The following is a 21,928-nucleotide window of genomic DNA, read 5'->3' as shown; positions in this document are numbered from 1 at the left end:
AGAGGGGGAAGCAGGCCTCACTGGGCAGGGACCCCAACATGGGGTTTGATGTCAGGACCCCATGACCATGACCTGAGCCGAAGGCAGATTCTTAACAGACTGAGCCAGCGAGGCAACCCTGGAAACCTGGCTTTAAATTAACTTTCTTGCTCTTTTCTTCTAGGAACCTGGTAAGAGAACATGTTAGCTATACTGCTGGGGAGTACTGCTTTTAGTAAAAGGTAGATTTTATGATGCATACCTATGCTTTAAACTGTGAGTTTTGTAACCCTTTCCTCCACGTAATGGGCGATGCAGTGTATTGATATGTGGTTCTGGCTCTAGTGGGTACAGAAAGACCAAAGAAAATAATTCCTCAGACTCATCCCTCTGTTTGAATTGTGGAGGGAGACCCTCAACCTCAGAGAAACACCTGGGACTGTCTTGCTCTGTGGAGACCTCTTTAACATCTTTGCATAATAATTTTACACGGTGTCCAAAAGATGAACAAGTTACTGTTATTTGTTGCTGTTATCAAGTGAACTTCTGAAATTTGTAAATTCTTACACTCCTTCAAACAGAGTTTGCTAATGGCACATAGGCATCCTGAGATTTTTTTTGTGAACCTTTTGCTTATAACTATGTGCAAAATGGCATGCAGTGATAACTTGCTTAACTGACATGGAGGATGTTAAATTTTTATGTTCGGTATATTTTGTGTTAACTGCACTGCTATATAATACTTCTTGAACTATGGCATTGTTGTCTGCTTTCGGCTCAGGTCATGATCCCAGGGTCCTGGGATTGAGCCAGGTATTGGGCTCCCTGCTCCGTGGGAAGCCTGCTTCTCCCTCTCCTGCTCCCCCTGCTTGTGTTCCCTCTCTTGCTGTGTCTCTCTCTGTCAAATAAATAAATAAATCTTCAAAAAATAAAAATAAAAAAGAGTTGTAGGCTTAGAGATTATACAACTGATAATAAATAATTGAGAACAGAATAACTCTGGATTGCTTATTAGAACTGGATCACTTTGCAATTCTTTCCAAAACATCTGTTGTTTGAATTGATAAGTCACTCCTTTAAAATAAGTTTTTGCAGCATTGGAAGATTTATGAAACTAGAAAATAGCTTCCACAACCCTGCTGGGCAATAGATTATTAGATTGGTGTATTCACTGATCATTAGTGATGGATATATTCTTACTGATTTTGGTACTTACATGTCCAGATTGTTATGTCATTGGGTTGGAGGGAGTGAGATGTAGTGAGGGGGGGGTCACTGATGGGAGAGAAGCCCCTGTCATCTAAGGACACAAGCTACACTCCAACAATGGTTCGCAGTGAGGAAGAATGTGGAGAGGCTGCAAAGCAAACACTCAGAATGAATTACTGTTAGTTAGAACTCATAAACAAACTGTAAGAATACACACATGCTTGCTAGTTGACATAGCTCAGGTAAAATTTCACAAGCATACCTCTCCATTCTCTTTGCTTCTTACCCCCACTCAACTTCTGTCTGAAGATATCTGGAGAAAGTGGAATTTACTGTGGGGAAGATAAAAAGAAACATCTAAGGGGAACCCCAGCATTGCCCAAACTCCTGATTCTCTTTAATCTGCTTTTATGTTTTTATGTTAAGAATTCTTTTTTCAGAAGCACCTGGGTGGCTCAGTCAGTTAAGCAGCCGGCTCTTGATTTCAGCTCAGGTCATGATCCCAGGACCCTGGGACTGAGCCCCACATTGGGCTCCCTGCTCAGTGGGGAGTCTGCTTCAGGATTCTCTCTCTTTCCTTCTCTCTCTGCCCCTTCCCCCACTCATGTGCACACATGCTCTCTAAAATAAATTAAATCTTAAAAATGTTTTTAAAAAGAAAAACATTTAAAAATTTTTTTCACAATTCTATGGAAAATTTCAAGCATAGAGAATATTACATTGAATACTGCTATGGCCATCATTTATATCATTTATATCATAAATATTTTGCTATACTTGGACTGGTGTATATCTATCCCTCTATCCTTCTATTCATTCATCAATCTGTCTTATTTTTATACATTTCAAAATAAGTTACAGACACCAATACACTTCACCCGAAATACTCCAATATGCATATCATTATCTAAAGTTCAATATTTGTGATTTGTGAATTATTTTGTTTTAACTTTTACTATACAATGAAATGCAGAAATCTTAAGCATTCACTAAGTTTTCACAAATACATCTTTATAACCCAAACACTTATCAAAATATAAAATACTGTTCCACAGAAATATAATGTAAGCCACATATGTAACTTAGAATTTTCTAGTAGCTACATTAAGTAAAAAAAACTGCTGAAATTTATAATTTATCACTTTAAGTTAAATATCTAAAATACTAGAATCAAACATGTAATAGTAAAATATTACTAATGAGATGTTTTACATTCTTTCCTACCAAGTCTTCAAAATCTGGTGTGTATTTTACACTTGGAACACATCTCAGCTCAGACTAGTCACGTATCAAGTGCTCAACAGGCCTATGTAGTCAGGGGTCCTGGCATGGGATGGCACATATAGAATGTTTCAATTTCCCAGGAAGGCCCCATGCCCCTTCCACCCAGTCTCCATACCCACCCCCACAGAGGCAACCATCATTCTGGGTTTTCTCCCCCATCATTGTTTAGCTCTGCCTGTCCTAGCATTTCATGTAAAAGGAATTGTACAGTATGTAGTCTTTTGTGTCTAGCTTCTTTCACTCAGTGTAATGTTTCTGAGATTCATTTATGCTCTTATCTGTACTCAGCAGCTGGTAGTTGTATGATTAGTCTGATTAGAAACTGCTGGACCCTTTTCCAAAATGGCTGTACCATTTTATATCAGCAATTATGAGTTCTGAGATGAACCATGAGAGACTATGGACTCTGAGAAACAAACTGAGGGTTCTAGAGGGGAGGTGGGTGGGGGGATGGGTTAGCCTGGTGATGGGTATTGAAGAGGGCACATACTGCATGGAGCACTGGGTGTTATATGCAAACAATGAATCATGGAACACTACATCAAAAACTAATGATGTAATGTATGGTGATTAACATAATAATTTTAAAAAATGAAAAAAAAATTATGAGTTCTGATTCTTCCACACTCAGAATGGTCAGTCTTTTCAATGTTAATTGTTCCGGTTGGTATGTAGTGATATCACCTTGTGGTTTATTTTGCATTTCCCTAATAGCACATGATGTTGAACATGTTTATATGTGCTTATTGGCCATTTGTGTTCTCTTCTTTCAAAGTATCCAAGTCTTATGCCCATTTCAAAAATGTGCTTGTCTTGTCACTAGTGAATTCTTTATATATCCTGAATGTCAGTCTTTTGTCAAATATATGCTTTACATATATTTCCTAATCTGTGGTTTGCTTATTTTACTTCCTAATGGTCTCTTTGGATAAGCACTCTGTATCATCTTGTCTCAAAAGCTGTAGCTTTATAGTAAGGCTTGAAATCCCTAATTTCTACCAAAAATAGTTTTTAGTTTTTAGTATACATGTTTTACATATATTTTGATAAATGTTTTCATAAGTATTTTATGTTTTTTGATGCTATAGGAAATGGAAGTTAAAACATTTATTTTCCAATTGTTTGCTGCTAATACAAAAAATACAATTAAATTTTATATAATCATCTTGTATGCCATGATCTTGGTATATTATCTTACTAGTTCTAATAGCTGAAGATACTCTAGTCTTTCCCACATACTCATTATCATTTACAGAGACCATTTTATTTCTTTTCTAATATTTATGCCTTTTCTTTCTTGCCTTTTGTACAAGATATACAGTAAAATGTTGAATTTTTAAAAAAGATTATGAACTGATATTGATTTTTGTCAAATGTTTTTTCTGTATCTATTAAGAAAGTTTTTTTTTTTTTAAAAAAAGACACATATTAAAAACCTGTCCCAAACATCAACTCAAACCAATTTAGGAAATTGTTGTTGTTAATTCGATCTATCCCCTACTTACAACCGTCCATTACTATCGTGCCATGTGGCTTTTGTATAAGACCACCACCTGGCAGGTCAGAGACAGAGAGTGGGCTCAGACACATACCTTCCGACTTTAAAGCTCTCATTCTCTCACTAGCATCATGCTGCCCTTAGACAAGCTGGATTATTATAAGAATTCTTGTGACAAGGCTTTTAGTTTGTTTTCTCTTTATTTTTATGGATAAAATGCAACATACATATTATACTTAACAATGAAAGCTGGGACTAAAGAATATTAACTTTTGAGATGGGAGACAACATAAAACATTGGCATTTCTTGTGACATTCAATTTCTAATCAGATCACATTGTTTCAGAAAATAGTTGGAAAATGAAAGAAAAGATGTTTTTAAATTAAGGTATGTGTATGTGTAAAACTATTCAAAATGTTTGAAAGAAACATTTTAATCCATGTCATATTATTTTTTATTAAATGACATATTTATGGAAAACAGCTGAAAATGCCTGTCAGAAACTAGGAACTATTTAATCCCATAATATATATTCTTTTCAGGCATGTAAAACATTTGTGAAAAACAGTTGAAATATGCTTGAAAGAAAGAAGGGACATTTTAATCTCATGTTACTTTTCAGTAAAGTGCAATATGGTGAAAGCAGTTGAAAAATGCCTGAAAGAAGAGATGACTATTAATTCCCACACCTGAAAACCTGCATTGCAACATGGTGAAACACACAAGACAGTGACTAAGGGACATGAATTCTCTCAGAGTATACCACAGGTCACAGTTAAAGAGTATTTTTGGCTTTAAAGCTTGCACTAAAAATATTTTACATCATTAAGTGTATATTATTAAACGTACACTGAAAGCTAGCTGACGTGACTTAAATAAGATGACTCAGGGACAGTCTGTAACAAAAACTGTTGAAGTCCATTAATTTTTTTCCTAAGAAAGGCAAGTGAGGTAGTTTATACTGTGTACACATTGTAATGAAATTAATATTCCAGTTTATTTGAAGATCACTGGCTTTAAGAATCATATCCCCCAATTAGCTGCTTAACAAAGGGATCCTCTTTTGCAAAATGGAGAAAACAATGAGCCAGCCCTAGGGTTTTTTCTGAATAAGTGTCACTAAAATGTTAACTTTCTCTAATACCTTCCTGGATATTATTTTCCTGACTGTACACCAAGAGCACTTGGGAGGAGGTGGGTGGGAAACAAGTAAGAACTGAATCTAGAAAGCCCAGGATCTGACTCTTCTTTTGTTTGCAAATATACAACTCATTTGACAGACTACTGTAACTATTTTAAAATAACTTTTGATAAAGCAAAGATAGTTTCAATAATTATTTGACAGACATTTTTGAATTGTAATTGTAGGGGTTTGTTTGTTCTTTAAGAATAAAATTAGTAAAAAGAACCTCTACTCATACAAAAATTAGTCTGTGTGTCTACTGAAATTCTCCTCTAATCACTTAGTTAATCCTGTGACAAAGAATAAAAGTTATATCCAAAGATATTGGTATTGACATGGCCTTCCATATTACAGTTATTTGAAAGTTGTCACACATACTTAAATACATTCAAGTGATTAATTTAAAGCTATTGAGTCAGCTAAGTCTTCGACATCTGACACCACACAGAAGTGAGTAAGAAATTCAGAAACAGTTGTTTACCTGTCATCTGTCAGCCACTTATTTAAAACTAATGACAAGTGGAGTAGATCTTAAAACCTTTAGAACTTATGTATAGGTTCTAATGTGTTTTCAGTCCAAAGATGGGAAAATTCTCAAATAAAAAATTAGATCTGTAAATCTTCTATAAAAAAAATCTTCTACAACAGAATTTAACTATTTGAAACTATAGGAAACACAATGAGAAAAATCAGTCCCCGTTTTCATGTAATACAGAGAAATATAAGATAGCTAATTTGAAGAATTTCTTCCATGGGTGAGTATAAATTACTGCCATCTTATGCCCTGGAAGTTAGCAACTGCATAAAGTAAAATGTTTCCTCCTGTTGTCTGAATTTCAAAAACAATAAAAGCATTTTTTCAGACTCTTGAAATGCATAATGTAAACTCACATGCCATCAATTAACCAAACATTGAAAACTGATGAAATGTAGGAATAAATAAAAACCTACAGGATACATGTTTATCTTCTAATGGGTTTTCAGGCACAAGAAATAAAAATTCTCAAACAAATAAAATGAATGGATATTTGAGTTTTTTATAAAAAATGTAACAAAATCCTAATGGCTAGAAACATAATTATCTACATGTTGAATATAAATAATGTTTTTAGAGATATCTAGGTATAATAATGCTGCATATAAAAGATTTCTTTTAGGGGTACCTAGGTGGCTCAGTTGGTTAAGTATCCGACTCTTGATTTTGGCTCAGGTCTTGATCTCAGGGTCATGAGTTCAAGTCCTGCGTTGGGCTCCATGCTGGGTGTGGAGCCTACTTGAAAAAAAAGAAAAAAAAAGATTTCTTCTATATGTGGGCTTAAATTATCACATCATGTTTTGAGAATTGGTAAGTAGAAACATCAGTAAAAACATCTGGTAAAAACATTTTACCAATGCTTTGGTAAAATGTTTTCTGTATTTGTAACTTTATTGTTCAAACTGCAAGAGTCATTTGGACATTAAATCTCATTAAAATTATTATAAATTCAGTGAAATATCAGTCTGTGGATTCTAATCCAAAGCACACATGTAGGATAAATGAGACTTCTGTCCCCATTTCTAGTTAACCCTAGAACTGTATCTGCAATCTCAAGATAAAAGGTAGAGCTATCTGACCCCTCAGCACATGGCAGATTTGCTCTCCATTACATTGTGGAGAACAGTGTGTTCTCACCAACTGCAGGTCTGGAAAATGGCTCTGCAGGATCTTCATAGCAAGATAGTTTCCAGCTTACCAAATATGCATCTGATTTTAAAGCCTGAGGCTAATCCATAGTGCTTGGCCATGTCTATGATTGATGAACAGAAATAATTTGCTTTTACAGCATATAAAATCTGGACATAACAGTATTTTTCAGTACTTTTGGATGAAGAGCAGCTGGATAAAGACAATTCTATATTTTTAAATTGGGGCTACAGAAGTGACTATCTATAGTTGTAAAATATTAAAAAATGATATGTTTGATCAGGAAAAGAAATCTGTGCCTGGCACAGAGAAAGCTTTTCATTGAGCACCATAATCATGATGAAAAGATAGAGGTTCTGTTGACTATTAACTACACAAAAGGTTATGAAAGCGTAAGAACACCCTCTGTCAACCTAACCTTTGCTATGGAACCTGTGCTCATAAGAGAATAAGCTTTATAAATATCAATTTTCAATAATCTACAATAGAAAAATGTTCACTTGCACCAGACGCGGACAGTCATAATACAGTACGACATACTTAACAATACAGTGTTCTTTCAACAGAAGTTCATCCTCCTCCAATTTGGGAGCAAGTCAGAGCATCAACATTGTATGTGTAACTTCAGAAACTGATTCCCTTTGAAAAGCAGATCTGAATTATTTTGCAGAGCAGAAATTATTGATATTTCTGGCATTGTTCAGAAAGGTCAACGTATGTATATAAGTATAAAAAAGACTCTCTTCCACCTCTTGTGTTTGGTAGCATCTGCTACAAAAAGGAGTGTTTTTTTATCTTTAGGTATAAGACGAAGTTCATTTCTGCTGTGAAGTCAAAGTACTAGAAATGATTAGAGTTCCATATGCTAGATTGGCCTTTCTTCTGGAACAATCACAGCATCTTTCCTTCACCATTATCAAGGAACCATAGGAGAATGCCTCAGCTCAGTCAACCAGGTCCTCCTCCACAGTTCATGTTGACAATGCTGAGAAACACCAAGAGGGTTATTGGAATAAACATGTCAAAAACAGTCTTGTTATTTTCCCTACCAAATGTAGAATCTTCTTGGCATATAATACATGATAGCTGCCATCTTGGGGGTTATTTCAAAAACTTGGTTGGGGTTTAATCACCCACTCTGCTTGAGGATTTACATGATATACATCCAATATATAAGCATCTGGATCCAAGCAATGCTGCCCTAAAGGAAAGAGAAAATCAGAGAATGTTTCTGAGAGTGCACACTTCTATGTGTGCATGTCCGTGTTGGTAAGGTTCAAATAAAGCCAAATAGTTCTCTCAGCCAAAAGTAAGTAGATAACATCTTAAAGGTTCTTTAGCAAAGCCAGTCTGCCTGCCTGCCTTATTCCTTCCCTTCTTTGTTTCTTTCTGACTGTGAAATACTCCAAATAAATCACATGTAAAATTGTGGAAAAAACAGACATACCAACTATAGAAAAATTGTTCCCTAGACTCACCACATCAATTAGGAAAATATGGCAAGAACCTGTCTAAGGTATAAACTGATCATTTATATAATAATACATGTCCTCTAATGGTTTTGCAGACAGTAACTTGACCAGGGCTAGAAAAGATTAAAATCAAGTTCATTTTAGGAATGGTCATTTTGTTTCTTTACTACGGATGCAATGCCCACAGGCAGGAAATCTAGAAATGATAACAAAAAGATCATTCCATGAGGCAAATACATTTGAAAATCTTTATGTACAGTGTGTTTGAAATGTATACCAAAGTCTCAAACAAAACTACCAATATTTGATTGCTTGCTTCATTCATTCATTCATTTATCAAATATTTCTTGAGCATTATTATATGCCAGGCACTATTCCAGGGGCTAGGGCTACAGAAATGCATCAGGTAGTCAAAAATAGTTGCCCTCAGGGCACTTACATTCCCAAAGTGGTAAAAGACAACCAGCAAATAAGCAAGTATAATATAAATTAAATCTAGTGGTGACAAGAACATGAGAGAACAACAAAGCTGGGAAGGCACACCTAGAGAAGGTGAGATCCTGGAAGGTCTCTTTGAGAAGGTGACACCGTGGCAAACACCTGCAAGAGGTGAGGGAGTGAGAAGTGAACACTCTAAAGGAGAGCATTCTGGGAAAAAGAGTAAATGCAAAGGCTCCAAGGCAAATGTGCCCGGCGACTGGATCTGCAAGGTTGGTGCTGCAAGTGGAAGTCTCGATATAATTTGAGAGGCATCTGCATTCAGGTATATTTAAAGCAATGAGATGGACTGAGCTCACCAAGGAAGTTACTTGCAGAAAGAGTTCTGAGGCTTGACCCCACAGTTTTCCATGTTGAAGGTTGAGAGGATGAGAAGTAGCAGGCAAAAGAGACTCAGGAGCTGCCAGTGAAGTGGAACAAAACCCAGAAGCTTAGGTTGTCCTTGAAACCAGGTGAAAAGTATGTTTTCAAAGAAGGGAAAGATCAACTCAGGCAGTTATCAAGACAGAACGAATGACTGGATTTCACAACATAAGAGTTCTCTGGTGGCCTCAACAAGAGCAATTTTGGTGAAGTGTTACAGGGTAATGCTTGACTGGAGTGGTTTCAAGAGAGAACAAGAGGAAAAAATTGGAGGACAGAAAATGGATTCAAGGAGTTTTTGCTGTAAAGCAGAACACAGGAACGAAGTAAGCTTGAAGGGTGTCAAGAGAGAGTTTTGTGAAGATGACAGAAATTACCAAAAATGTTGATGTAGTTGGAAATGATGCAGTTGGGAGTGAAAAGCTGATGGTGCAGGAGAGAATGGGGGGCTGGAGCAAGGCCCTGAGTGGCAGGCGGGAACACGAAGTGAGGCACATGTGGAGGTGCTGGTCATTAAGTGGGAGTTGGGGTGGTTCATCCAGACTGTGTGGAGGGCAAGCAGAAGACCTGAAGGGGAAGGCAGGATACAGACGCAAGCAGAGGCAATTTCCATTTGATTCCTTTTTGTTCCCCCTCAGGAAATAGGAAGAATGAACCTGGGCTGAGGGTGAAACCAGGGAAGTTAAACAAAAAAGGTGTCACAATGTCAACGTTCCATGATGTTCTCTGTTTTGCAGGGATCTCCAGGAAAGACTTTCCAACCCTGAGGCACACTTGAAAGACTCAAAAGTCTACTCCATATCAACTAAAATATTTACAATTAAATTTTGAAAGTATTTTAGGAAATTCATACAACTGTTCTCACAAGAGATTAAAAATTCAGAAACTTACTGATGTTGAATTTATATTTAAGAAACTTGTAAAATATGCTTTTACAACAATAGCAATTTTTTTTTTAGAGTGATCAGAATTTAGGAGTAAAAATCATTAGAGAATACTTACCTATATTTCCTCCAATTTCATATAACCGTTGATTCTGAATCTTAATGCATTCTGATGAACCATGACTGAAAAAAAAGAAAGCAATGTAATTTAACCTTCTTCCATGATCTGAGGTAAATATGCAGATTAAATAACCATGGCAACAAACAATTCCTTCTGCCTTGAATGAAATATACCCACAAATCATTATTATGATTAAAGTTATGATAAAAAACAATTTTATTGGGGCGCCTGGGTGGCTCAGTTGGTTGAGCGACTGCCTTCGGCTCGGGTCATGATCCTGGCGTCCCTGGATCGAGTCCTGCATCGGGCTCCCTGCTCGGTGGGGAGTCTGCTTCTCCCTCTGACCCTCTCCCCTCTCATGTGCACAGTCTCTGTCTCTCTCATTCTCTCTGTCTCAAATAAATAAATAAAAATCTTTAAAAAAAAAACAAAAACAATTTTATTTGTTTGACACAGCCAAGCATCCAAGGCACAGTGACGATGGGACTATTCCAAACCAAGATGGATGCTGCTGTGCCCTACAGCAACCTGGAGCCCATTCTATCCACAACTGTCAGCTTCATTTAAGAGCTGACTGTTACAGACACACCAAGGCTGGTGAAGGAGCAGCTGGATGTTTAATATTGCCTTGTCATTGGTCACATTACTCTCAGTTCAAAAGAAGTCAGGTTTCATTTCTTTTTTTGCCAAAAATTGAATGGGATTCTCTCCTCTGTCCATGCCATGTTTCTAAACTTGCCTAAAGCTTTTCAAACTGCTTAATGTTGACTTCATTGCATGTTTCTGCTCTATAGTGAAAGCAAGTCAGAGAAAATAATTGCCCAATTGCATTTTTCCACCCCAGTCTAGAATGTTGCGGTAGAGGAGTGGCTGATCTTCATCCCACCTGAGGAATAACTTTCAGCTTAGTTACTTCAAAAAGACTGACCTCAGCTCTTTGTGAGGAAGAAAGATGTGTGACCTATTTTGTTTGTTTAATTAAACATTTTGAGATCATTGCAGATTTGCTCAGTTTTAAGAAATTGCAGATAGATCTTGCAAAGTTCTAGTGTGCTGTCACAACCAGAATGTCAACATTGATTCAGTCAAGATACAGAACATTTCCCTCACCAATAGATCCCCCTTGTTTCCCTTTTATAGCCCACTCACCTCCCTCTCTGTCCTCCTTCCTACCTCCATCCCTTATCCCTGGTAACCTCTACTCTATTCCACATTTTCTAGAAGTTTGTTGTTTCAAAAATGTTATATAAATGGAAACACAGAGTATAGAACTTTTTATATTGGCTTTTTTTTCAATCACCATAAATCGCTGGAGATTCATCCAAGGTATTGCATTTTGTTGCTGAGTAGCACACCATGGTATGGATGTGCCAGTTTGTTATTTACCTGTTGGAGAACATCTGTTGGGGTTTTTTTTTTTTCCAGATTTTACTATTATAAATGAAGTTGCTTAAGCATTTGTATACAGGTTTTTGTGTGAATATAATCTTCATCTCTTTGGGATATATGCCCATGGGGTACCTGGCTAGCTCAGTCCATGCAGCATGGGACTCTTGATTTCAGAGTTCTGAGTTCAAGCCCCACACTGGGTGCAGGCATTACTTAAAAGAAAAAAATGCCCAAGAGTGTGAAAACTGGGTCGCATGGCAGTTGCGTAGTTTTATGAGAAACTGCCAAACCGTTTTACATAATGACTATACCCACCACCAATGTATGAGTGATCCCAAGATCTCTGTATCTTTGCCAGTATTTGGTGTCATCACTATTATTTATATTAGCCATTCTCAAAGATGTTTAATGATGCCACTGTGACTTTGCATTTCCCTAATGGTTAAAGATACTGAACATCTTTTCATGTGCGTATGTATCTGTATATCCTCTGTAGTGAAATGTATGTTCATGTCTTTTGCTCATCTTTATTTTTCATTTAATTTTATTTTTATAAGATTTTGTTTATTTGACAGAGAGAGAGAGAGAAAGCACAAGCAGAGGGAGTGGCGGGCAGAGGGAGAGGGAGAGGGAGAAGCAGGCTCCCTGCTGAACAAGGAGCCTGATGCAGGGCTCCATCCCAGGACTCTGGGATCATGACCTGAGCCGAAGGAAGACAATTAACTGACTGAGCCACCCAGGCACCCCTTGCTCATTTTTAAATTGGATTGCTTTTTTCTTATTGTTGAATATTGAGTTTTCTTCATATATTCTAGATACTCGTCATTTGCTGGATATGAGGTTTGTAAGTGTATTTGTCTTTTCATCCTTTTCATTGAGTCAGTATAACTTTTCAATCTTGATAATACACAATTTATCAATTTTTACCTCTTGTGGATCATGGTTTTTTTAAAAAAAGATTTATTTATTTATTTTAGAGAAAGAGAGAAAGCATGGAGGAAGGGGCAGAGGGAAAGAATCTTAAGCAGACTCCCCACTGAGTATGGAGCCCAACACAGGGCTTGAACTCAGGACCCCAAGATCATGACCTGAGCTGAAATCAAGAGTTGGTCACTCAACTGACTGAACCACCCAGCCACCCCTGGATCATGCTTTTGATGTCATCACAGACATCAAAAGGAGAAATCCTTTGTTATTTTCTAAAACTTTTATAGTTTTACATTTTACATTTAAATCTGTGATCCATTGTGGGTTTTTTTTTTTTTTTTTTTTTGGTCTATAGATGTCCAACTGCTAGAGCACCATTTATCATTTGTTTAAAAAGCTGTCTTTCATCCATTGAATTGCTTTTGTACTTTTGTCAAAAATCAGTTATTTGAGGGGCGCCTGGGTGGCTCAGTTTGTTAGCTGTCTAACTTTTGATTTCGGGTCAGGTCATGATCTCAGGGTTGTGAGATTGAGCCCCGCATCCGGCTCCGTGCTCAGCAGGGAGTCTGCTTGGGATTCCCTCCCTCTCCCTCTGCCCCTCCCCCCTTCTCTCTAAAATAAATAAATAAAATTTAAAAATTTCAGTTATTAGAATGGTCAAATTCATAGAGACAGAAAGTAGAAGAGTGGTTATACGAGTGGCTGGGGGAGGAAGAAATGAGGAGTTATTGTTTACTGTGGACAGAGTCTGAGTATGGAATGATAAAATCTCTCTGGAGATGGATGGGTGTGGTGGTAATGATTATACAATAATGTGAATGTACTTAATACCACTGAACTGTAAATTTAAAATGATAAACTTTGTTATGGGCAATTTTTTCTTCCTCTACAATCAATCTTTCTTTCTTCCTTTCTTCTCTCTTTCTCTTTTTGTCTTATTGCAAGGCTTAATCTTCTAATAGTATTTTGAATAAAAGTAGTGTTCTTGATCTTGGAAGGAAAGTATTCAATCTTTCATTGTTAAGTAGAATGTTAGTTGTAGGTGGTCTTTATCAAGTTGAGGAAGTTCTTCCCTTTTCCTAGTTCACTGAGGGTTTTAATCATGAATGGGTATTGAATTTTGTCAAATGCTTCTTCTCTATCAATTAACATGATCATATGATATTTCTCCAATCCAATGGTGGATTGCATTAATTTCTAAATTTTGAGCCAAACTTGCATACCTGAAATGAATCCCATTTGGTCACTGTAATTCCTTTAATATATGTTGGATTAGATATGCTGATTTTTTTTGAGGACTTCTGTCTCTAAGTTCATGAGAGATACTAGTCTTCAGTGTTTGTTTGGTGTCCAGTCAATACTAATTTCATAACATGAGTTAGGTAGTGGCCCTTCCTCTTCTACTTTCTGATAAAAGAATGTGCTAAATTGGTGTTCATTCTTTAAACATTTGCTAGAATTCTCCAGTGAAACCATCTGGGCTTGAAGATTTCTCTTTTGGGAAACTTTTAAAGATTCAATTTCCTTAAGGGCTACAAAACTATTTCATCTTGGTTGTCTTTTGGTAATTTGTGATTTTTGAGGAACTGGTCCATTTCTTCTAAGATTTTGATTTTGAGCATATAGTTTGTTCACAGTATTTCATTATCCTTTTAAGGGAAGCATTATATACAGTGATATTTCCTATTTTATTCTTAATATTGGTGATTTCATTTTTGTTAGTCTTTCTAGAAGTTTATCAATTTTATTGTTTTTAAAAAGAACCAGCTTTTTGTTTCACTGATCTCTATGATTTTTCTGTTTTCAATTTCACTGATTTCTGTTCTTCTATCATTTCCTCCTTCTGCTTGCTTATTTTGCTTACTTTTCCAGTTTCTAGAGGTAGAAACTTACTTGCTCTGAGATCTTGCCCTCTTTTTAGATGTAAGCATTTATTGCTGTAAATTTTTCTCTCAGTATGGCTTTAGCTGCACTGTACAAAATTTGTTAAGTTGCAGTTTTATTTTCATTCTATGTACTTTTAACAATTTCCTTTAATACTTCCTCTTTGACCCATGGATTATTCAGAAGTGTGTGGTTTAATTTTCAAGTATTTAGAAATTATCATGTTGTCTTGCTGTTATTAACATTTAGTTTGATTACTTTATGGTCAGAAAAGATATTCTGTATGATTTCAATTATTTTGAATTCATTAAAATTTGTTTTATGGCCCAGGATATGGTTTATCTCTTATGATTATATCTTGACTTATTTACAGTGTTTTTTCATATACTGCTTTGTATGGTTTTCTTTGTGGTTTCTTTGGCATTGCAATAACATATGTAACTTATCATGGACCACTGGGATTGATGTTTTACTATTTTGAGTGATGTGTAGAAACCTATTCCCATCAGTTCTCTTTACTCTCATACTTTTAAAAATAAATATTTAATTCTATTTATTCTTAGTTCTTTAAATTAAAAATAACATAAGTTAAATGAAGAGGACTGCTGATTCATATATGGATTTCATTTTTAAAACAAAGATAATCCTAATATTCTAGCATAACTAAACCTTATCTATTTTACTTTGAAATTGTTATTTACCATTAATAAGTAGTAGTTCTCCCAACTGGTAAAACTCTGACAAATGTTAAAAATGAATTTAATTTTAGAACTCTTTTATGATTCAGAGAACAATTGTGAAAATAGTATAGACAGTTTCCATATTCCCCACAACCCTGTTCCCCTATTATTAACTTCTAACATGAATATGGTACATTTGTCACAGCTAATGAATACTAATACATTATTATTAACCAAGGTTCATACTTTATTCAGATGTTCCTGGTTTTTACATAGCCATCTGTGTTCTGTTCCAGGGACCCATCCAGAATATTGCAGTATATTCAGTAATTATAATTGGTTGAATAGGGTCCCTTCCAAAACTCACATCTGCCTAGATGTTCAGAATCTGACTTTATTTGAATATAGGGTTATTTGCAGATGTAAGCAGTTAAGAATCTAGAGACGAAATCATCCTGGATGCAGGGGATCCCCTAAAATCCAGTGAATCCTTGAAAGAAGGGGAGAAAATACAGAGAAACACAAAGAGAATGTGAAGATGGAGAGATTGGAGTGATAACATCTACAAACCATGGAATGCCAAGGATGTTGGCAACCACTAGAAGCTAGGAGAGGGGCATGGGAGAGCTTCTCCCTCACAGCCTCCAGAAGGAACCAACCCTGCTGACACATTTCTTTCAGATTCCTGGTCTTCTGAATTGCGAGAATACATTTCTGTTGTTTTAAGCCACCTAGTTTGAGGTAATTTGTTATGGATTATGTAAATACTGGGAAACTAATATATAGTCATGTCTCATCAGGTCTCTTCCTCTTGACTGTGACCGTTACTTACACTTGCCTTGTTCTTTTTTTTTTTTTTTTAAAGATTTTATTTATTTATTTGACAGAGAGAGACATAGCGAGAGAGAGAACACAAGCAGGGGGAGTGGGAGAAGGAGAAGCAGGCTTCCCGCCGAGCAGGGAGCCCGATGTGGGGGTCGATCCCAGGACCCTGGGACCATGACCTGAGCCGAAGGCAGACGCTTAACGACTGAGCCACCCAGGCGCCCCCACTTGCCTTGTTCTTGATGTCTTTGACAGTTTTGAGGAGGACTCATCAGGTATTTTGTAGAATATTTCCAAACTGGGATTTGTCTGATTTTTTCTCACATTTGGCAAGAGTTATGTGTTCTTGGGAAGAAAGTGACAGAAGTGTCATTTTCATCATTTTTTATCAGGGCTACACATTATCAGTGCGACTTTATCATTGTTGATGTTACTCACCTGCTGAGGTCAGATTTCATGACTATGAAGTTATTCTTTTCCTCCCTTTACATACTCCAGTCTTTGGAGAGAAGTCACTATGCAGACAATAAGGAGGGCTGAGCCTCAACCCTTTCAAAATATAATTGTCTTGGGGCGCTTGGGTGGCTCAGGAGGTTGAGCGTCCAACTCTTGATTTCAGCTCACATCATGTTCTTGGGGTCGTGGGATGGAGCCCTGCTTTCGGCTCCTCACTCAGCAGGGAGTCTGCTTGAGATTCTCACTCTCCCTCTCCTTCTGTTCCTACCCCCTCCCCCACTCTCTCTCTCTAAAATAAATAAATATATCTTTTAAAAGAAAGGAAGGAAGAAAGTAAGCTGTCTTAAATGTGTCCTCAACATACACTGAGCACCATATCCAGTGGTGCAATTTTGCTTCAACCATCAAATATGATTTAAGAAATGCATAAAGGGGGGGCGTCTGGGTGGCTCAGTTGTTAAGCGTCTGCCTTCGGCTCAGGTCATGATCCCAGGGTCCTGGGATCGAGCCCCACATCAGGCTCCCTGCTCCGCGGGAAGCCTGCTTCTCCCTCTCCCACTCCCCCTGCTTGTGTTCCCTCTCTCGCTGTGTCTCTGTCAAATAAATAAAATCTTTAAAAAAAAAATGCATAAGGAATAGGATAATCTATTACAGTTACTACTATTTTTTACCCATTCTGATGTTCTCTTTTCCCTTCTGATGTTTCAAGCCTTTGTTATCATTTTCTTTCTATTTAGAGAACTTCCTTTATCCATTCTTTATGGCTAAATTTGCTAGCAACAAAATTCCTTAGTTTTGCCTCACCGAAGAATGTCTTTGTTTCCCCTTCATTCTGGAAAGATATTTTTTGCAGGACACAGAATTCAAGGTTGACAGTTCCTTTCTTTCAGTACTTGGAAAGATGTTATGCCACTTCCATCTGGCCTCCAGGGTTTCATTTTTTTTTTTTTTTTTTTTAAGATTTTTAAGTTTTTATTTATTTGACAGAGAGAGAGACAGCGAGAGAGGAAACACAAGCAGGGGGAGTGGGAGAGGGAGAGGCAGGCCTCCAGCTGAGCAGGGATCCCAGGACCCTGGGATCATGACCTGAGGGGAAGGCAGACGCTTAATGACTGAGCCACTCAGGCACCCCGCCTCCAGGGTTTCAAATGAGAAATGAGAAATCTGCTATAATTAGAATTGGTGTTCCCTATAAGAAAGGCATTACTTTGCTCTGGATGCTTTCAAGGTTTGTTTTTTTGTCTTTAATTTTTACAAGTTTCATTACATTGTTTTGGAAGGGATTTCTTTGGTTTGTCCTGTTTGGGTTCACTTAGTTTCTTAAATATGTAGGTTTATACCTTTTGCTAATTTGGAAAGTTTTCAGTCATTATTTATTCAAATACTTTTTCAGTTCCTGTTTTCTCTATTTTTGGTACTGCAATGATGCAAATGTTAGCTCTCTTGCTACAGTCCCTGGATCCCTGAGGCTATATTCACTTTTTTGGGTCTGTCTTCTTTCTGTTGTTCAGAATAATGCTACTGATATTCCTCAAATTTACTGATTATATCCTCTGTCATCTCCATTCTAATATTGAGCCCATTTAGTGAGTTTATTTCAGTTATTCTATCTTTCAGTTCCATAATTTTCTTTCATTCTTTTTTATAACTTCTATTTGTTTGCTGAGATTTTCTATTTTTTCGTTTCAAGAGAATTCATAACTGCTTGTTGAAGCATGTGTGTGATGGCTGCTGTAAAATCCTTGTCAGATAATTCTAACAGCTGATTCAATTTAGTGCTGGCATTTCTCAATTGTTTTTTCTCATTCCTGTTGTGATTTTCCTGGTTTTAGGTATAATGAATGATTTTGTATCACACTGCAGACACTTTGGATATTATGAGACTCTGGATCTTATTTAATCATCATTTTTTGGCAGCCATTGCTCCTGTTGAAGTTTAGCACAAGGGCTGAGTGGGTGGGTATGTTCAGCTTTTTGCTGAGCCCCACTGACACCTGCCCAGTGAAAGTGGGACACCAACTGGCACTGCTTTGCTGCCTCTGATTGAGGTTGTAAGATCAGCCCCTGCTGGGCTCTGCTGGCCTCAGGGAGAGGCAACAGAAGGTAGACTCTTGCTGCTTTGTTGCTGTTGGGTGAGGGTAAAGCTCAGCTCTTCAAGGGACCTTCCTGACTCTGGGGCAGGTGGTGGGGGGTAGGGGGGTGGTGTGTGTGAAGCTGGTCAGTAACTGTCTGCTCTGCACTGATTTGTTAGGTCTCACTGCTGCTGGGTGGAGGAGACTCAGCTAGAGGCAGGACCCTGCTGACACTGTTGTGGTTGGGAACCAGATTGCCACCTGATTTGTCGGGTGGGGCATATACATCAGTTGCCTGCTTGGTCCCACTGAAAATACAGGTGTAGTGGTGTGCTTTTTCTGTTGGTGTTTGGTTGGAGTAGGGCAGATATTACCAAAATGGTTTTTTGTGGTTAGGCCACCTTCTCTCCAGTCCTTTGGCTGCGGAACAGGATCTCCTTCTTGGAGCTCATTATTGTGTGTGCCTGTGCCAGGCTGAAGGTTCCTACAGCACCCTGCCTGGACATATGGGAGGCAATAAGGAAATCCAGGCATTCACCACCACGTTGTTTCACAGGCCCCTAGGCAGTCCGCACTCGGCTCTTTACCTTTCAGTCTTCCTATGCTTGTCATTGTGTTATGTCCAAGGGTTTTTAGTCAGAAGAGGGAGAACCTGGGAGGAATGGGACTTCTCCCCCCCCCCTTTTTTTTTACTTAAACAGAAGAGGTGGTTAGTAGTCAGAAAATAAGCCTCTAGTGAAACAGGCAAAAATGGGCCAGTTTACAACTAAACTGAAATTGGCCACGGTTCTAACGAGTGAACAAAATGGACTGAACATCTTTTGAAGTTCATACAAAGGATTTGCATCTATCTATAGTCACTGATTCTAATTTATTTTTATTAGAACATTTTCATTCTACAAAAGGTCTACATGAGAATCCAGGGGCAGTTTTGTCACGCATGTGACTAGCCATCTATTGGATGTTCGCATCCCCCGAGTGAAATTTCAAGTCTCTCTATTACTGCCTAGCAGTTACTACTTACAGTGTTCTAGCAACAGAAAGAAGTACGTTTTCTGGGCTCCTGCTGGACTGTCTACTCTTCTTTTCTTTTTTATATATGCTTATATATACACATACATATATATGCATATGTATATGGAGAGAGAGAGAACATACAAAACATGCATAAGAATACTTGAAGAATTTTCACAAAGTGAACATACCACGTAACCAGCCCCCATAATCTAAAACAGGAACGTCTCCAAAGCCACTATCAAGGCTTCTTAGTCACCAACCCTTCCACCCTCACAGAAAGCCACTGTTCTGGCTTTTAACACCATAGATTACTTTTATTGGTTACTCTTGTTTTTTTAAATTGAAATATTTTCATTGAGATAGTGGTAGATTCATATGTAGTTTTAAGAAATAATACAGAAAAATTCCTCATACTCTTTGCCCACTTCTCCCCAAATGGTAACATTTTATACAAATATAGTATAAAGTCCCAGCATACTGACATTGCTATGATCCACCTATCCTATTCAAATTTCCCACTTGTACTCATTTGTGTGTGTGCGTGTGTTAGGTTCAATACAGTTACCACCAGAGTCAAGATATGGAGCAACTCCAACACTGTCAGATCCTTGTGTTGCCCTTTTATGACCATACCCATCTCCCTCCCATGATCTCCTCTCCCCAACTCCCAGCAACTACTAACCTACCCCTCATTTCTAAAATTTTGTCATTTCAAAATGTTATATAAATGGAGTCTTATGGTATGTAATCTTCCGCAACTGGCTTTTTTCTCCCCCTCAACATGAGTACTCCTTTTTAACATGATTGGAAAGCTTCTCTTTAGAAATTTCCATCAGTTTTGGGGCACCTGGGTGGCTCAGTTAAGTGTCCAACTCTTGATTTTAGCTCAGGTTATGATCTCAGGGTTGTGAGATCAAGCCCCACGTTGGGCTCTGTGCTCAGCACAGAGTCTGCTTAAGATTCTCTGCCTCTCCCTCTGCCCTTCCCAATCCCCCCGCTTGCTCTCACTCTCTTCTCTAACAACAACAACAAAAAGAATAAAAAGAATATCCACAAGTTTTACTAGAGACCATCAAGCTGTACCTCCTCTCTAATGGATGGATTTAAACTAGTGCCTCTCATGCTTCTCATCTTTTAAAAACCTTAGGGCAAATGTTTATCCTCGAATAAGCATGCCTATAGAAAAATCACCCTGATTAATGCTGCTTCAAGGTGACTTACGGGAGATGAGCAAAAGGATTTCTTTTTGTGAATAAAATTCTGATCCCAAGATTTATTAGTATTATGTTTTAAGGAAAACAATGGCTATGATGTCCATTTACTATATAAACTTTATCTGATCTAGGCATGTTGAAGCTCAATGAAGCCTGGAATGGTATTCCAGGTAGCTCTAAAACTAACTTGCTGTATTTTTTATTTTAATAAAAGGTAAAACTCATGTAGTAAATGAAACCACCAAGATAGAAGATATCTATTAAGAATCCCATTTGTAGAAATTTCTTAAAAACAAACAAACAAAAAAACCAGAATACTTCTGTTATCAATAATTCTATGGTCTACTTAATCTCTTTCTCTACTTTTGACTTACTCTGTTGGTAAAGTCCCCAAAGTAACAGGTTCTAATTTTCCAAAAAGGTCAAGTTTGTAAATGCCTGGAAAGTCACTCATCTTTATGATAAAACATCACCTTCCTTGTACAGAGACCTATATTCACTTTTACTCACCTGTTCTCATATTGAAATTTTGCCAGTATGTCTTTGGCCTTGGTGTGACTAGTGAGCTGAATGGCCATGGACACCTTAGAGAGAAGTGGAGCATGGACCCTTATGACTCCTTCCGGCACGTCAGACTGCCAATGAGGAAAAATTTAGTACATTCTGTCAAACTAGGATGAATATCACTTTAATGACTGCATTTAAGAGATATGAAAATCAGTGGCAGTGTGAATTAGGAAAACATGTGAATGTGACCAGTATTTAACCAGAATGAAACATTGCTTTCTTTTTAATAGGAGATTCACTAAACTTAACCTGGGATTTTACTCTTGTTACACACTTAAGGCCTTGCTATAATGCCTTAAAATGAGAGAAGTAACACTAGGTTATGACAAAATCTCATGTTTCTATCAGTTCATTTCCTTGAACTGTGCCCTAAATAAGCTTACTTTAAGCAGAATTCTGTATTTCAGTATATTTTAAGATCAACCTTCTGGAAAATTTGAGAAACAATTAGAAAATACAGCTTTTTAAATATCATTTTTCTTTAGTTAATAACAATGATTGGGGACCCAAGTTGAATTCCATCAATGAGCACTTAAAACTTGATCCCTCAAAGTATGTGATAATATTCTGATGAGCAGTGTATGGACTGTTCAGTATCTCTGCTTTCATATGACAAGACTGGCCTGCAGACCTACCATGGAGCTCCTGTTAAGTGAAATAATCAATGAATGGCATGTTCTAACAGAAATTTCTGTTTTGTCAGGATTGACTGGAAAATTCC

At 37.3% G+C, this 21,928-nt stretch overlaps 1 protein-coding gene across 9 annotated transcripts in view; it reads right to left on the bottom strand.

Moving 5' to 3' along the window:
- Positions 1-1,081: 1,081 nt before the first annotated feature.
- Positions 1,082-21,928, bottom strand: part of ARHGAP28 (Rho GTPase activating protein 28) — a 225,329-nt gene continuing 204,482 nt past the window's right edge. For 5 of the 9 annotated variants that reach the window (XM_064577897.1, XM_064577899.1, XM_064577903.1 and 2 more), the window contains 3 exons: positions 21,151-21,275; positions 10,174-10,238; positions 1,082-8,069 (listed from right to left, as the gene is read on the bottom strand). In XM_064577897.1, coding sequence (XP_064433967.1) covers positions 7,945-8,069; positions 10,174-10,238; positions 21,151-21,275 — 315 coding nt within the window. In that variant the 3' untranslated portion in view covers positions 1,082-7,944. Of the gene's footprint in view, positions 8,070-10,173; positions 10,239-11,339; positions 16,227-21,150; positions 21,276-21,928 lie in introns of those variants that run through there. The other 4 variants (XM_064577898.1, XM_045887022.3, XM_064577900.1 and 1 more) reach the window with 3 other exon arrangements.

Source organism: Mirounga angustirostris, unplaced genomic scaffold (assembly GCF_029215605.1).
Source record: "Mirounga angustirostris isolate CCGP_5_RB_7025 unplaced genomic scaffold, mMirAng1.0.hap1 SCAF_14, whole genome shotgun sequence".
Classification (NCBI taxonomy): domain Eukaryota; kingdom Metazoa; phylum Chordata; class Mammalia; order Carnivora; family Phocidae; genus Mirounga; species Mirounga angustirostris.
Note: the sequence above shows the minus strand (reverse complement) of the source record. Positions and strands in the feature narration are given on the sequence as shown.